This window comes from Amblyraja radiata, chromosome 30 (genome assembly GCF_010909765.2).
Source record: "Amblyraja radiata isolate CabotCenter1 chromosome 30, sAmbRad1.1.pri, whole genome shotgun sequence".
NCBI classification, from domain to species: Eukaryota; Metazoa; Chordata; class Chondrichthyes; order Rajiformes; family Rajidae; genus Amblyraja; species Amblyraja radiata.
This window is the reverse complement of record NC_045985.1, coordinates 4,801,540-4,818,645: the sequence shown is the minus strand read 5'-3', so window position 1 is coordinate 4,818,645 and position 17,106 is coordinate 4,801,540. Positions and strand designations below refer to the sequence as shown.

The 17,106-nt window shown below is 47.2% G+C and overlaps 1 protein-coding gene across 1 annotated transcript; it reads left to right on the top strand.

Annotated features, from left to right (window-relative positions):
* Nucleotides 1-200: 200 nt before the first annotated feature.
* LOC116989790 (nuclear factor 7, brain-like) lies at nucleotides 201-14,151 on the top strand. Its single transcript, XM_033047372.1, has 6 exons — nucleotides 201-228; nucleotides 1,732-2,198; nucleotides 2,843-2,938; nucleotides 4,181-4,414; nucleotides 13,914-13,936; nucleotides 14,043-14,151. Exons 2-6 carry the CDS (start codon nucleotides 1,788-1,790, stop codon nucleotides 14,116-14,118), a joined length of 840 nt encoding a protein of 279 aa, XP_032903263.1. The 5' UTR covers nucleotides 201-228; nucleotides 1,732-1,787; the 3' UTR covers nucleotides 14,119-14,151.
* Nucleotides 14,152-17,106: the final 2,955 nt, after the last annotated feature.

Below are 17,106 nucleotides of genomic sequence, written 5' to 3'. Positions count from 1 at the left end.
GCGAAGGAAATAGGCGACGTTTCGGGCCGAAACCCTTCTTCAGACTCTGGGAACATGTTTCCTGCCTCTAGCGTGTCCAAACCCTTAATAATTTAATATGTTTGATATGTTTCAACGCCACCCATTCCTTCTCTCCAGAGATGCTGCCTGTCCCGCTGAGTTACTCCAGCTTCTTGAGAAATGCAGCGCGTTCAACGCCTAGCCGGTGAATTGCAGGAATCTGAAGCTGATTTTTTTACTCTCTCTCCCCCTCTATCTTTTCTCCCCATCTCCCTCCCTCCTACTCCCCTCCTCCCCCCGTCCCTCTCTCTCTCCCCTCCCCCCTCCCTCTCCTCTTGAGAAATGCAGCGCGTTAGCACATAAGCGGTGAATTGCAGGAATCTGGAACTGATTACATAGAAACATAGAAATTAGGTGCAGGAGTAGGCCATTCGGCCCTTCGAGCCGGCACCATTCACCATTCAATATGATCATGGCTGATCATCCAACTCAGTATCCTGTACCTGCCTGCTCTCCATACCCTCTGATCCCCTTAGCCACAAGAGCCACATCTAACTCCCTCTTAAATATAGCCAATGAACTGGCCTCGACTACCCTCTGTGGCAGAGAGTTCCAGAGATTCACCACTCTCTGTGTGATTAGTTTTACACTCTCTCCCCCACCCTCTTTCTCTCCCCTCTTCCTCCCCTCTCTCTCTCCACCCCCTCTCACTCTTTTTCTCTCTCTCTCTCCCACTCCTCCCCTCTCTTACTTCTCCCGAGTCTCTCCACCAAAGATCTTATAGCTATAAGATCCTTGCTCTCCACCACCTCTCCCTCCCTTCCCCCTCCTCCCCCTCCCTCTCCTCTTGAGAAATGCAGCGCGTTTAGCGCATAACCGGTGAATTGCAGGAATCTGACGCTGATTTATTTTTTACTCTCTCTCTCTTCCCCCTCCCGCACACCCACACTCTCTCTCTCCCCCTCTCCCTCCCTCTCCCCTTCCCTCCCTCCCTCCCTCTTTCTCCCCTTCCCCCTCTCTCTCCCTCTTTCTACACCTCTCCTTCCCTCTTTCTCCCTCCCCTTCCCTCTCTCTCCCCCTTCCCTCTCTCCCTCGTTCGCCCCTTCCCTCTTTCTCCCATTCCCTCTCTTTCCCTCCCCTTCCTTCACTCTCCCTCTCCCCCCCCTCTCTCTCACCCCTCCTCCCTCTTTCTCCCATTCCCTCTCTCCCCTCCCCCTCACACCCTCCTCCCTCTTTCTCCCTCTCCCTCTCTTTCTCCCCTTCCCTCTCTCCCTCTTCCTCCCTCCCTCCACTCCCTCTTTCTCTCCTTCCCTCTCTCACCCCTCCTCCCTCTTTCTCCCTTTCTCCCTCCCCCCCTCTCTCCCTCTTTCCCCCATTCCCTCTCCCTCTCGTTCTCCCCTTCCCTCTCTCCCTCCTCTCCCTCTTCCTCCCTCCCTCCCTATCTCCCTCTTTCTCCCATTCCCCCTCTCCCCTCCCTCTCACACCCCTCCTCCCTCTTTCTCCCTCCCTCCCTCTTTCCCCCATTCCCTCTCCCTCTCTTTCTCCCCTTCCCTCTCTCCCTCCTCGCTCCCTCTTTCTCTCCCTCTCTATCTCCACTCCCTCTTTCTCTCCTTCCCTCTCCCCCCTCTCTCACCCCTCCTCCCTCTTTCTCCCTTTCTCCCTCCCTCTTTCCCCCATTCCCTCTCTCCCTCCCTCTCTCCTCTCTCCCTCCCTCCAACCGGTCAATTGCAGGATTTTTTTCACCCTTGAGTCACCAGATCCTTTGGTCACCAGTGCTGGAGATAAACATGGCTTCGGCCCAGCCGGACGATAGTTTGACAGAGTATTTAAGTTGCCCCCTCTGCCTCAACTTCTTCACCGACCCCGTCTCACTGGAGTGTGGCCACAATTTCTGCCGCTCCTGCATCATGGATGGCTGGAAGGAGAAAGAGCCCAACTATTGCCCCGAGTGCAGGGAGGAATTTCAAGGGAGGAATCTCATCGCCAGTCGGGCCTTGGCTAACTTGGCGAACAAAGCACGGAAACTGAACCTGATGTCCAAAGAAAAAGGGAACAAAATACTCTGCGAGGAGCACTGGGAGGAACTGAAGCTGTTTTGTGAAACGGACAAGAAGTTGATCTGTTATACTTGCAGGGACGCCCGGGAACACAGAGACCATCGCTTCATGCCGGTTAATGAAGCTGTGGAAATCTACAAGGTGACATATTTGCACACCAGATTTTTATGCTTTTTGGAGATATGTGTGTGTATGTATATATGTATGTGTGTGTATATGTATGTGTTTATGTATATGTGTATGTATGTGTGTATATATGTATGCATGTGCATATGTGTGTGTATGTATTTTAACGTGTGTGTGTATATTTATGTATATATATATATGTGCATATGTATGTGTGTTTATGTGTGTGTGTTTATGTGAGTGTATATGTATGTGTTTGTGTGTGTGTGTGTATATGTATGCGTTTATATGTGTATGTGTGTGTAAGTATGTGTATATATGTATATGTGTACATGTGTCTATATTTGTATGTGTGTGTATATGTATATATGTGTGTGTGTGTGTATGTATATAAAAGATGGACACAAAATGCTAGAGTAACAGCGGGACAGGCATCATCTCTGTATAGAACAAATGTGTGTGTGAGAGAACGTGTGTGTGTATATATATACACACTGAACTTTTTTCATGTTTATTATATTGTTTACAGTGTACTATGTTTACATATTCTGTTGTGCTGCTGCAAGTAAGAATCTCATTGTTCTATCTGTGACCTATGACAATAAAACACTCTTGACCCTTGGCTCTTAATCCTATTTTCCTTTCTCTCCCAATTCAAGGGCCAGGCGAAGGGTTTCTTAGACACTCTGGAAGAGAAGAGATGGGCGATTTTGGAAATAGAGCAACAGCAGAAACAGAAGATCGCTGAGATTAGGGTAATGTGTCTTTCCGCCCCCCTCCCTCCCCCAGGTGTGTGTGTGATGTGTGGGTATATGTGTATGTGTGTGTGTATATGTGTGTGCGTGTATATATATATATATATATGTGTGTGTGTGTGTGTGTGTGTATATATATATATATATGCACATATATATATATATATATATATATATATATCTATCTCTCTATATACACACATACACACTTAAATACCTACACACACTAGCACATCATACCTATATCACGACACACATACACATACACACATACATATACACACCCATACGTCATCACACACATACATATAACACGCACATACACAGTGTGCCATACACCCATCTACACAGCCATACATAACACACCACACACACACACATATATATATAATATAATAAATATATATATATATATATATATATATATATATATATATATATATATATAATATATATATATAATATATATATTATATATATATAATGTGTGTGTGTGTATATATGTGTGTTTATATTTATGTTTTTGTATATCTATGTATGTGTGGTCGTATATTCTATATCTATACACCACCATATATATATATATCTATATATAATATACACACACACACATAGATATAATATATACACACACACGATATATGATATATTATATATATATAGTATATATATATATATATATATACACACACATATATATATATCTATAATATATCTATATATATAATATATCTATATATATAATATATCTATAATATATATATATAGATTATATATATATATATATATCTATATATAATATACACACATATATATATGTGTGTGTGTGTGTGTGTGTATATGTCTGTCTGTGTATATGTGTGTATGGCATGCACAGCCAAAAGGTGTAGGTCAACTTGTTCTATTTGATCTATATGTTTGTGCACGTCAGGTTGATTGCATTAGTCGAAACAGGGCTGACCACCTGAAGGTTGCAATCTCCCACCGCTGTGTGTGTGCGTGTGTATGTTTTGTACCACACACAACTCTCAGTATTACGGACCCCTTTATACCTTATTTTGGTTATAGTGGCGCAGTGTCACTGGCGCTGTAAGGTAGCAACTCTACGCTGCGGCACTGTGACGCCCTTTATGATAGCGGGCAGTCGGGAATAGCGGGCACCGTTGCCCACCCACTTAAGTCCACCCGCGTTTTAATGCGAGTCCGCTGCTTTGTTACCGTTTGCCGCAATTCCTTCTGCAGGATCAGTCGCTCAGTCTGAAGACCCGCATCACCTCCGAGTTTGCCGAAATGCACCAGTTTCTCACCGAGAAGGAGGAACATCTGACCGGCAACCTGCAACTGCACGAGGGAGAGATCCTGGGAGCAATGGAGAAAAATCTTCAGGAAATCCAGGAGCGTTCAAAATTAATTCACGGCGAGCTGCAGAAGTTCCAGGAGCAGGTGGAGCAGAAAGACGGGATCCTCTTCCTGAAGGCAAGGATAGTGATTCGTTCAATTAGCGTGCACGGAATGATGTTGATAATGAAGGGCCAGACCTACTGAAGCAACTCAATGGGTCAGGCAGCATCTCTGGAGAAAATGGATAGGTGACGTTTCAGGTCCGGAAGAAGGTTCCCAACACGAAACGTCAACAAGTCAAGTCAACTTTCTTTGTCACATACACATACAAGATGTACAGTGAAATGAAACATAGAAACATAAAAAAATAGGTGCAGGAGTAGGCCATTCGGCCATTAGAGCCTGCACCGCCATTCAATATGATCATGGCTGATCATCCAACTCGGTATCCTGTACCTGCCTTCTCTCCATACCCCCTGATCCCTTTAGCCACAAGGGCCACATCTAACTCCCTCTTAAATATAGCCAATGAACTGGCCTAAACTACCTTCTGTGGCAGAGAATTCCAGAGATTCACCACTCTCTGTGTGAAAAATGTTTTCCTCATCTCGGTCCTAAAAGATTCCCCCCTTATCCTTAAACTGTGACCCCTTGTTCTGGACTTCCCCAACATCGGGAGCAATCTTCCTGCATCTAGCCTGTCCAACCCCTTAAGAATTTTGTAAGTTTCTATAAGATCCCCCCTCAATCTTCTAAATTCTAGCGAGTACAAACCGAGTCTATCCAGTCTTTCTTCATATGAAAGTCCTGAAAGTGGCAATGATGCGGATTGTGCAAAACAACAGAACAGAACCAGTATTTACGTTTACAAAAAGACACAACACAACAGTAAATGAGTCCCTGGTGAGATAAGAGTTTACAGTCCTGATGGCCTGTGGGAAGAAAATCAGTCTCATCCTCTCTGTTTGACAGCGGAGGCGTTTGCCTGACCGTAGCAGCTGGAACAGTCCGTTGCTGGGGGGGTTGGGGTCCCCCATAATGTTGCTGGCTCTGGATCTGCACCTCCTGGTGTATAGGTCGTGCAGGGGGGGCGAGTGCAGTTCCCGTGGTGCGTTCGGCCAAACGCACTACTCTCTGCAGAGCCTTCCTGTCCTGGGCAGAGCTGTTCCCAAACCAGAGAGACTTTGAATTTCCTCAGCTGCCTGAGGTGGTAAAGGCCTTTCTCACCAGTGCTGCAGTGTGTGTTGTCCATGTCATAGAAACATAGAAACATAGAAATTAGGTGCAAGAGTAGGCCATTCGGCCCTTCGAGCCTGCACCGCCATTCAATATGATCATGGCTGATCATCCAACTCAGTATCCCGTACCTGCCTTCTCTCCATACCCTCTGATCCCCTTAGCCACAAGGGCCACATCTAACTCCCTCTTAAATATAGCCAATGAACTGGCCTCGACTACCCTCTGTGGCAGAGAGTTCCAAAGATTCACCACTCTCTGTGTGAAAAAAGTTCTTCTCATCTCGGTTTTAAAGGATTTCCCCCTTATCCTTAAGCTGTGACCCCTTGTCCTGGACTTCCCCAACATCGGGAGCAATCTTCCTGCATCTAGCCTGTCCAACCCCTTAAGAATTTTATAAGTTTCTATAAGATCCCCTCTCAATCTCCTAAATTCTAGAGAGTATAAACCAAGTCTATCCAGTCTTTCTTCATAAGACAGTCCTGACATCCAGGAATCAGTCTGGTGAACCTTCTCTGCACTCCCTCTATGGCAATAATGTCCTTCCTCAGATTTGGAGACCAAAACTGTACACAATACTCCAGGTGTGGTCTCACCAAGACCCTGTACAACTGCAGTAGAACCTCCCTGCTCCTATACTCAAATCCTTTGCTATGAAAGCTAACATACCCATTCGCTTTCTTCACTGCCTGCTGCACCTGCATGCCCACTTTCAATGACTGGTGTACCATGACACCCAGGTCTCGCTGCATCTCCCCTTTTCCTAGTCGGCCACCATTTAGATAATAGTCTGCTTTCCTGTTATGTCATGTGGGTTGTCCTCTGTGATGTGGACTCCCGGGTATTTAAAGCAGCTCACCCAATCAACAGTAGTCCCATTTAACCCCAGTGGCGTGTACGTCCCCTGTTGTTGTGAGAACATAGAAACATAGAAATTAAGTGCAGGAGTAGGCCATTTGGCCCTTCGAGCCTGCACCGCCATTCAATATGATCATGGCTGATCATCCAACTCAGTATCCCGTACCTGCCTTCTCTCCATACCCCCTGATCCCTTTAGCCACAAGGGCCACATCTAACTCCCTCTTAAATATAGCCAATGAACTGGCCTCAACTACCTTCTGTGGCAGAGAATTCCACAGATTCACCACTCTCTGTGTGAAAAATGATTTTCTCATCTCGGTCCTAAAATACTTCCCCCTTATCCTTAAACTGTGTGGCCCCTTGTTCTGGACTTCCCCAACATCGGGAACAATCTTCCTGCATCTAGCCTGTCCAACCCCTTAAGAATTTTGTAAGTTTCTATAAGATCCCCCCTCAATCTTCTGAATTCCAGCGAGTACAAGCCGAGTCTATCCAGTCTTTCTTCATATGAAAGTCCTGCCATCCCAGGAATCAGTCTGGTGAACCTTCTCTGTACTCCCTCTATGGCAAGAATGTCTTTCCTCAGATTAGGAGACCAAAACTGTACGCAATACTCCAGGTGTGGTCTCACCAAGACCAACAATCTATGTTCTCCAGAGATGCTGCCTGATCCGCTGAGTTACACCAGCATTTTATGTTTACCTTGCAGTTACCCCCCACTACCCCATGCTCTGCCCTACCTTTTCCTGCCCCTCCTCTCTTCTAGCTTTTCCCTCCCCCACTGCCCTCCCCACCCGAAACAGTCCATCTGAAGAAGGGAACAAAAAGCTGGATGAACTCAGCGGGACAGGCAGCGCCTCTGGAGAGAAGGAATGGGTGACGTTTCTGGTCGGGTCTGAGGAAGGGTCTCGACCGGAAACGTCACCCGTTCCTTCTCTCCAGAGATGCTGCCTGTCCCGCTGAGTTACTCCAGCTTTCTGTGTCTATCTTCGGTTTAAACCAGCATCTGCGGTTCCCTCAGTCCCCTGCAGTTGGGTGAGTCCAGAACCAGGGGCCACACTTTAAGAATAAGGGGTAAGCCATTTAGAACGGAGACGAGCAAACACTTTTTCTCACAGAGAGTTGTGAGTCTGTGGAATTTTCCGCCTCAGAGGGAGGTGAAGGCCGGTTCCCTGGTTACTTTCAAGAGAGAGCTAGATAGGCCTCTTAAAGATAGAGTCAGGCGATATGGGGAGAAGGCAGGAACGGGGTGCTGATTGGGGATGATCAGCCATGATCACATTGAATGGCGGTGCTGGCTCGAAGGGCCGAATGGCCTACTCCTGCACCTATTGTCTATTGACTTCCTGCATAAAGTGAAGAAGGGGCCCTGTTCAGAAACATCACCTATCCATGTTCTCCACAGGTGCTGCCTGACCCGCTGAGTTACTCCAGCACTCTGAGAAACGTCACCTATCCATGTTCTCCACAGATGCTGCCTGACCCACTGAGTTACTCCAGCACTCTGTGAAACGTCACCTATCCATGTTCTCCACAGATGCTGCCTGACCCGCTGAGTTACTCCAGCACTTTGTGTTTTGGTCAAGATTCCATCATTTGCAGTTCCTTATGTCTCTCATGAATATGAATCTTCATTTTTTCCTCTCCCTGCAAGTTCAAAACTTCACTAAGTCCACTCTGCTGTGCACTTTCATAAATGTAAATTTCACTGTTGGAGCATCTCACATCTTCCTCTTTTACGGTGGAAATCCCTTATTATTTTCAGTCCTTCCTGTTGCTTGCATTCTTTGACCTTGTATAGTCGGAATACATGTGTAGGAATGGTCTACAGATGCTGGTTTAAACCAAAGATTGACACCAAATGCCGGAGTAACTCAGTGGGACAGGCAGCGTCTCTGGAGAGAAGGAATGGGTGACGTTTCGGTTCGGGTCCGAAGAAGGGTCTCGACCCGAAACGTCAGCCATTCCTTCTCTCCAGAGATGCTGTCAGTCCCGCTGAGGTACTCCAGCATTTTGTGTATTATATTGGTATAAATCGCCTTCATAACTTTTCCTGAACTTATCATTTGTATTTATAGGCAGTTTGCAATTAGATGTCATTTCTATTGAAAATAGAGAAAAAATGCTGGAGAAACTCAGCGGGTGCAGCAGCATCTATGGCGCGAAGGAAATAGGCAACATTTCAGGCCGAAACCCTTCTTCAGGTTTCGACCCAAAACGTTGCCTATTTCCTTCGCTCCATAGATGCTGTTGTACCCGCTGAGTTTCTCCAGCATTTTTGTGTACCTTCGATTTTCCAGCATCTGCAGTTCCTTCTTAAACACAGGCTATGTGGGAGAGCTGGGAAAGGGGAGGGAAAGGGGAGGGAAAGGAGAGAGAAAGCAGGGGCTATCTGAAATTGGAGAAGTCAATGTTCATACCGCTGGGGTGTAAACTGCTTAAGCGAAATATGAGGTGCTGCTCCTCCAATTTGCGGTGGGACTCACTCTGGCCACGGAGGAGGCCCAGGACAGAAAGGTTGGATTGGGAATGGGAGGGGGAGTTGAAGTGCTGGGCCACCGAGAGATTAGGTTGGTTAGATCGGACTGGGCGGTGGTGTTGGGCGAAGCGATCGCCAAGCCACTATTGGATTTCTATTGCATTTTTTAATATGGAGTGCAGGAGGCTGAGGGGTGGACTTATTGAGGGTACAATATCATGAGGGGACCAAAGATAAAGTGGATGCTCAGCGTTTTTACCCCAGGGTAGAAGATTCTAAGACGAGGGGGACCAGGCTTAAAGTGATAAATTTAAGAGGGACTTCAGCAGCAACTTCATCAATAGACAATAGGTGCAGGAGTAGGCCATTCGGCCCCTTCGAGCCAGCACCGCCATTCAATGTGATCATAGCTGATCATCCCCAATCAGTACCTCGTTCCTGCCTTCTCCCCATATCCCCTGACTCCCCCATCTTTAAGAGGCCTATATCGCTCTCTCTTGAAAGTATCCAGAGAACCGGCCTCCACCGCCCTCTGAGGCAGAGAATTCCACAGACTCACAATTCTCTAGCTGAAAAAGTGTTTCCTCGTCTCTGTTCTAAATGCCTTACCCCTTATTCTTAAACTGTGGCTCCTGGTTCTGGACTCCTCCAACATCGGGAACATGTTTCCTGTCTCTAGCGTGTCCAAGCCCTTAATAATCTTAAGTAGACAAAAGTGCTGGAGAAACTCAGCCGGTGCAGCAGCATCTATGGAGCGAAGGAAATGGGCAACGTTTTGGGCCGAAACCCTTCTTCAGATCCTTAATAATCTTATATGTTTCAATAAGATTGCCTCTCATCCTTGTAAATTCCAGAGTGTACAAGCCCAGCCACTCCATTCTCTCAGCAAATGACAGTCCCGCCATCCCGGGAATTAACATTGTAAACCTACGCTGCACTCACTCAATAGCAAGAATGTCCTTCCTCAAATGAGGGGACCAAAACTGCACACAATACTCCAGGTGTGGTCTCATTGGATAGTCAGTATCTCGTATGAGCTGCCAGAGGTAGCTAAAGAAGCAGATGAAATGACAACTCTTTATTTTACACTACTATAGATACAGCACAGATACAGGCCCTTCGGCCCACCAAGTCTGTGCTGACCAACAATTATCCCACACACTCGGGACAAGTTACAATTTTACCAAAGCCCATTAACCTGCAAACCTGTACGTCTTTCAGAGTGTGGGGGGAAATCCGAGCACCAAGAGAAAACCCAGGTTGCCACACGTGCAAACTCCACCCAGACAGCACCCTGTGGCCAGGATTGAACGCGAGTCGCTGACGTAGTAAGGCGGAACGGTGGCGCAGCGGTATAGTTGCTGGCTGACAGCGTCGGAGACTCGGGTTCGATCGCGACCACGGGTGCTGTCTGTGCGGAGTTTGCACGTTCTCCCCGTGACCCGCGTGGGTTTTCTCCGAGATCTTCGGTCGCCTCCCACACTCCAAAGACGTACAGGTATGTAGGTTAATTGGATTGGTATAATTGTAAATTGCCCCTAGTGTGTGTAGGATAGTGTTAGTGTGCGGGGATCGCTGGTCGGCGCGGACTTAGTCGGCCGAAGGGCCTGTTTCCGCGCTGTATCTCTAAACTAAACTAAACTCTAGTTACTCACTAGGGTCATGTACAACTGCAGAAGGACCTCTTTGCACCGATACTCAACTCCTCTTGTTATGAAGGCCAACATGCCATTCGCTTTCTTCACTGCCTGCTGTACCTGCATGCTTACTTTCATTGACTGATGTACAAGGACCCCCAGATCCCATTGTACCTGTACTTCCCTTTTCCCAAAACAGGCCACTGTGCCGCCCTGTCTTAAAAGGGCATTTGGACCGATCGAGAGATCCCAATCCGGAATGTCGCCCATCCTGTTTTCCCCATGAGATGCTGCCTGACCTGCTGAGTTACTCCAGCATTTTGTGTCTATCTTATGGCTATAAAGGATAAGCAGATAAACTTGATAAGCAGAGCCTACGGCCAGACTATTCCTCCAAACCCACTGTCAGCCATTTTCGGTACCCCTCCCAACACCAACCTCTCTGTTGCGGTGAAACGGGTCCTAGCTTTTACAACCTTGTTAGCCCGGAGACTGATCTTGCTTAACTGGAGGCTCACCTGTCCCCCGACACACGCCCGCTGGATTAAGGAGGTGCTTTACAATTTAAAGCTTGAAAAACTTAGGTTCTCTCTCAAAGGCTCTACCAAGACATTCCTAGATACATGGAACCCTTTCTTGGAACTTGTTAACTCTCTCAACTTGTCCCCGGACTCGGAAGAGGACTGAGTGCTCCACCATTGTTCTGCTCTACTGCAGCTGCTCTCCCCTTAACCCCCCCTCCCCTCCCCACACTTATTTATTTAATTACCTATTTACTGTTATTAGTGATTTTTTTTTTTTTTTTTCCCTTTAGTACTTTTTGTTTCGTTTATCTAACCATATTTGTGTGTGTGTGTATGTATGTGAGTGTTGTTTGTCTCCGTTTGGTTCCGACCTGATTCGGGTGGGTTGAAGGTGGGTAAGGGTAAGCAAAGATCTTAGAGCAGAGCAAGATAGGCTACTCCTGCTAAATGCAATGGGCTGACGTGTAGTAGCTACGGAGGGGATCCTGGGCATTTTTCCACGCCCATTTTAGTAACCGGAGCCTACCTGACCCGACCCGACTCGCAGTGTAATCAATGTTGCGGGGCAACAGTTTGTGTGGGGTTAGATTCATCATTCTGTCAGTTCATACTTCTTGTCAAGAATAAAATTTGACTGGTAATTGTCTTTTTTAATGTTTTTTAAATCATTTCTTTTTAAATGGCTCACAAGCAGTGTTTGAGTTGATTTTGTAGTAACCGGAACCGACATCGACTCGCAGGGTAATTGACATTGCGGGGGAAGTTTTTGTGTGTGATATAGGGTTAGATTCATAATTCAGTTAGTTCATAATTCTGTTAATTCTTGTTAAAGAATAAAATGTTTATAAACACACATACATGAATGTGATATAAATGTATATAATCATATAACACACACAATTATATTTCTTCTGATCCAATGATAAACTTGATTTCAGACTAGACAAGGGACATTAAATAAGAAACATTGTAAACCTCCCCGCAACTTCACACACATTAAGCCTTATCTCACCCCCCCCCCCCCCCCGGCACTACCTCGCCTGCCCCCACACTACAATGTCTCCCCCCCCTCCTATGCCCCTCTCCCGCTGCCCCACACTCCCTCTCCCGCTGCCCGGGCCGCGCACTCCCCTCTCCCCGCTGCGGAAACAAAGATCCGATCTTTGGCCGGAAACAAGATGGCGGAACAAGATGGCGGGGGCTGGTTGCTAAAATGACTCCCATAATCACCCATGAATCCGCCCATGAGCGTACTACACGTTTGCGTGAGAGTAACCCATCTTGCTCCGCTATAAGATCTTTGGTAAGGGCTTTGAGGGTCGCTTACATACTGTTGCACAATTATGCCTTGACTGTCACTGTCTGTTGTCATAGTATGTATGCAAATTGCTGTGAAATTCAAATAAAAAGATTTAAATATGGCTATAAAGGATTTAAATCAGGGGTCGGCAACCTACGGCCCCTGGGCCGAATGCGGCCCGTAACCCGAAATCAATCCGGCCCGTGGGCGGATTTTTCTTTTCCCGTAATCTTCCGGACCGCCGAGTGCCCGCGCCGAACGCGGCCGTTCTCTGGTTGCACCGCATCCTGCGCAAAGTCGCTGGCATGGCCGCGCACCTTCAGTGAACACGTTTAAGAAAGAACTGCGGATGCTGGAAAAATCGAAGGTGGACAAAAAATGCTGGAGAAACTCAGCGGGTGAGACATGCAAGGATTGCGTGAGGGCTGCCTCACTCGCTGAGTTTCTCCAGCAATTTTGTCTACCTTCTGTGAACACGTGATTTGATGCCAGCCATATGGGGCAGGATGGGGGTGGGATCCACGTGTACACGTGATAGATATGGCCCGCCATCCGCTCACAGACATGCGTCTGCCCCGGCCCCCTATGCAGAACAAGTTTGCCCACCCCTGGTTTAAAGGGCTGCACGACCAAGTGGGATCCTCAACGTGCTGTGAATTAGGACCAGCCAAGTGAAAATGATAGCAGGCAGCCTTGGAAGCCTTACCCCACTACTCAAACCTCACGTCAAAAACCTTGGCGTGATATTTGACTCAGCACTGAAATTTGACAAACAAGTCAATGCCGTGGTGAAAGCTAGCGTCTTTCAGCTTCGGACGATAGCTAAAATAAAACAATTCCTCCACTTTGATGACCTGGAAAAGATCATCCACACATTTATCTCCTCCCGCCTAGATTACTGCAACTCCCTTTACACTGGCATCAGCCAATCTTCCCTGTCCCGCCTGCAACTGGTCCAAAACGCCGCAGCGAGACTCCTGACGGGCACCCGATAAAGGGACCACATCACCCCGATCCTGGCCTCTCTCCACTGGCTCCCTGTGCGGTTCCATAAACATTTCAAGACCCTCCTCTATGTCTACAAAGCCCTCAATGGGCTTGCCCCCTCCTACATTAAAAGTCTTCTCACCCACCACTCCTCCACCTCCAGGTCCCTCAGATCGGCCGACTTGGGGTTACTGAGCATCCACGGTCCAGGCATAAGCTCAGGGGCGACCGCGCCTTTGCGGTTGCAGCTCCTAGACTGTGGAACAGCTTCCCTCTTCCCGCCAGAACTGCCCCCTCCATCGACTCCTTTAAGTCAGGACTAGAGACTTATCTATACTCCCAAGCCTTTCCTGACGTCCTCTGAGTGAGGGCTACATGTATATATGTATGTAGTCTGTTTTGTTGTGCTATTCTTATAACAAATGTAAAGCACTTTGGCCAACGAGAGTTGTTTTTTAACTGTGCTATATAAATAAATGTGACTTGACTTGACTTGACTAGTATACCATGGTCAGAGATGGACTGAAGGGCCTGTTTCCTTGCTGTACACTACTGTGACTCTATTTGGACAGTCATTCCCAATCAATTCAGATTGTCCTCTTTATTTCAGGAGGAATCCTGGCGGAATTTACGGTAGGCCACATTCTATGTAAAGTTCTTGACAGTTTCCCTAATACAACTCGGAGGGGAGGCGGGGAATGTTTTATGGTTAATTTGTAATTCTGCCTAATATTTACAGATCAAGACAGAGCATTAAAGAACTAATCGTCGCCAGTGGAGTCTGTCAGTTGAAAAATTCAGAGGACCTTTCCTGAAGACAGTTTGGAGTGAGATCCTCGACGCTCTTAACCCTGGATAACGTCCCCTCTCATATTCTTTTATCTTCGCCTTGAGTTTCAGTTCAGTTGTCACCTGTACGAGGTCACCAGGTTAATTCCCGGGATGGCAGGACTGTCATACGCTGAAGGAGAATGGAGCAGCTGGGCTTGTACCTCTGGAATTTAGAAGGATGATAGGGAATCTTATTGAAACACATAAGATGATTAAAGGTTTGGACACGCTGGAGGCAGGAAACATGTTCCCGATGATGGGGGAGTCCAGAACCAGGGGCCACACACAGTTAAGAATAAGGGGTAAGCCATTTAGAACGGAGACGAGGAAAACACTTTTTCTCACAGAGAGTTGTGAGTCTGTGGAATTCTCTGCCTCATAGGGCGGTGGAGGCCGGTTCTCTGGATACTTCAAGAGAGAGTTAGATAGGGCTCTTAAAGATAGCGGAGTCAGGGGATATGCGGAGAAGGCAAGGAAACGTGGTACTGAATATGGATGATCAGCCATGATCACATTGAATGGTGGTGCTGGCTCGAAGGGTCGAATACCTACTTCCTGCACATATTGTCTATTGTTATAAATGCAGAAGTCTTCTTCTTGCGTGTGGCGTGCACAGCATAAAGTTGGAGGACAACTAGTTCTTTCTTTTTTAATTAATAGTGTACATTACATGTGATTAAGCCAAAAATAACAAAATACATTTCATGTACCACTTCATATTTTAAACTTAAAAAAGAAGAAAAGTAAAGAGAGTTGGATAGAATAGTGATGTGCGGGAAAGAGTGATCACGAGAGACCCTTAGAAACGAAAAAGTGGTAAGGAGAAAGCCAAGAAAAAGAAAGTGAGAAAAAGAGAGCTGAAGATATATAAAAGTGATAAAAGGGATAAAAGGGATGCCCCCCCCCCCCCTCACCAGGTCCTGAAACCATTTATTTTCAAAGTTATTAAGAAGGAACTTCAGATGCTGGAAAATCGAAGGTACACAAAAATGCTGGAGAACTCAGCGGGTGCAGCAGCATCCATGGAGCGCAGGAATAGGCCTATTTCCTTCGCTCCATAGATGCTGCGGCACCCGCTGAGTTTCTCCAGCTTTTTTGTGTATTTTCAAAGTTATGTTGCACCATAGGACAACTTGTTCTATTGATCTTATTGATTGTGCACGCCGGGTTGATTGCATTCATCGAAACAGGGCGGACCACGTGAAGGTTGCAATCTTCCCACCCCTAAATGCTTGAGTAGCTCAGCGGACAGGTAGCATCTCTGGAGAGAAGGAATTGGTGACGTTTCGGGTTTATTGTCCATTGAAATGTCTCTGAGTTTCTGCTTTCTCCGCCTTCCCAGCCACCGTGACCTTGGACCCAGAGACGGCAAATCCAGACTGGAAAGTGTCCGAGGATCGGAAGAGCGTGAGGCTGAGCGGGACCTGGAGCAGCGTGACCGATACTGACAAGAGGTTCACAGAGTGGGCGTGCGTGCTGGGGTCCGAGGGGTTCACTCGGGGAGGCGCCACTGGGAGGTGGAGGGTGGCGGGGACCAGATCTGGAGCCTGGGAGTCGCAGCCGAGTCCGGTGGAGAGGAGAGGGTGGGTGGGGGTGGTCCCGGAGAACGGATTCTGGACCATTGGGCGGGTCGGCGGGGGCTTCTACGTCAACACCTTGCCCGGGTTCCCCTCCCGGCAGACCCCATCCCCGGGCGAGTGCGGGTCGCCTCAACTACGAACCTGTTAGCATTTCCTTTCACAGCGCGGACACCAAGTCCCACCCACACCTACGCTGGCAACAAATTCACGAGAAACTTACCCTTTCTTCTGGACCGGCGACGAGAACAAGTGGCTGAGAATCTGCTCCGATCCCGATCCGGTTGTGTAAAAAAAAAAAATGGATCAGTTCCCGGAGCGGGCTCATGGGCAGAAATGTGGACGACAGACTCGATTTAACTCGAAATTCCGCGTCTTGACAGCCCATTCATTGAGCTGTAAATAAAATGAGAACAGTATAATGAGAGAAAAATAAATTTTAAAAAAGTGTATTAAATCTTCTGGGTCCCCTGTTTTCTTCCGGCCTTAGTCACTCAATACACACGGTCGTTCCTTCAGTTTCTCCGGCTGCCGAACACTCTAACACTGATGGGCCTGTCCCACTTGGGTGATCTTTCAGGCGACTGCCGGCAAGTGTCAAGTTGACTGAAACGGTGACTGTCAGAGTGGAACAAACATCACACACATGCACGCGCGCGCACACACGCGCACACACACCCACACACACATACACACACACATACACACACATATATACACACACACACACACACACACATACACACACACATATACACACACACACACACACACACACACACACACACACACACACACAGACACACACACATATATACACACACACACACACACACGCACACATATATATATACACACACGTACACACACACACACGTACACACACACGTACACACACACGTACACACACACACATATACACACACATACACAAACACACACACATATATATATACACACACACACACACACACACATATATATACACACACACACACACACATAGAAAATAGGCGCAGGAGTAGAGGCCATTCGGCCCTTCGAGCCTGCACCGCCATTCGATATGATCATGGCTGATCATCCAACTCAGTGCCCCATCCTGCATTCTCTCCATACCTCCTGATCCCTTTAGCCACAAGGGCCACATCTAACTCCCTCTTAAATATAGCCAATGAACTGGCCTCAACTACCTTCTGTGGCAGAGAATTCCACAGATTCACCACTCTCTGTGTAAAAAATGATTTTCTTATCTCGGTCCTAAAAGACTTCCCTCTTATCCTTAAACTGTGACCCCTAGTTCTGGACTTCCCCAACATCGGGAGCATCTTCCTGCATCTAGCCTGTCCAACCCCTTAAGAATTTTGTAACATATACACACACACACACACACACGAA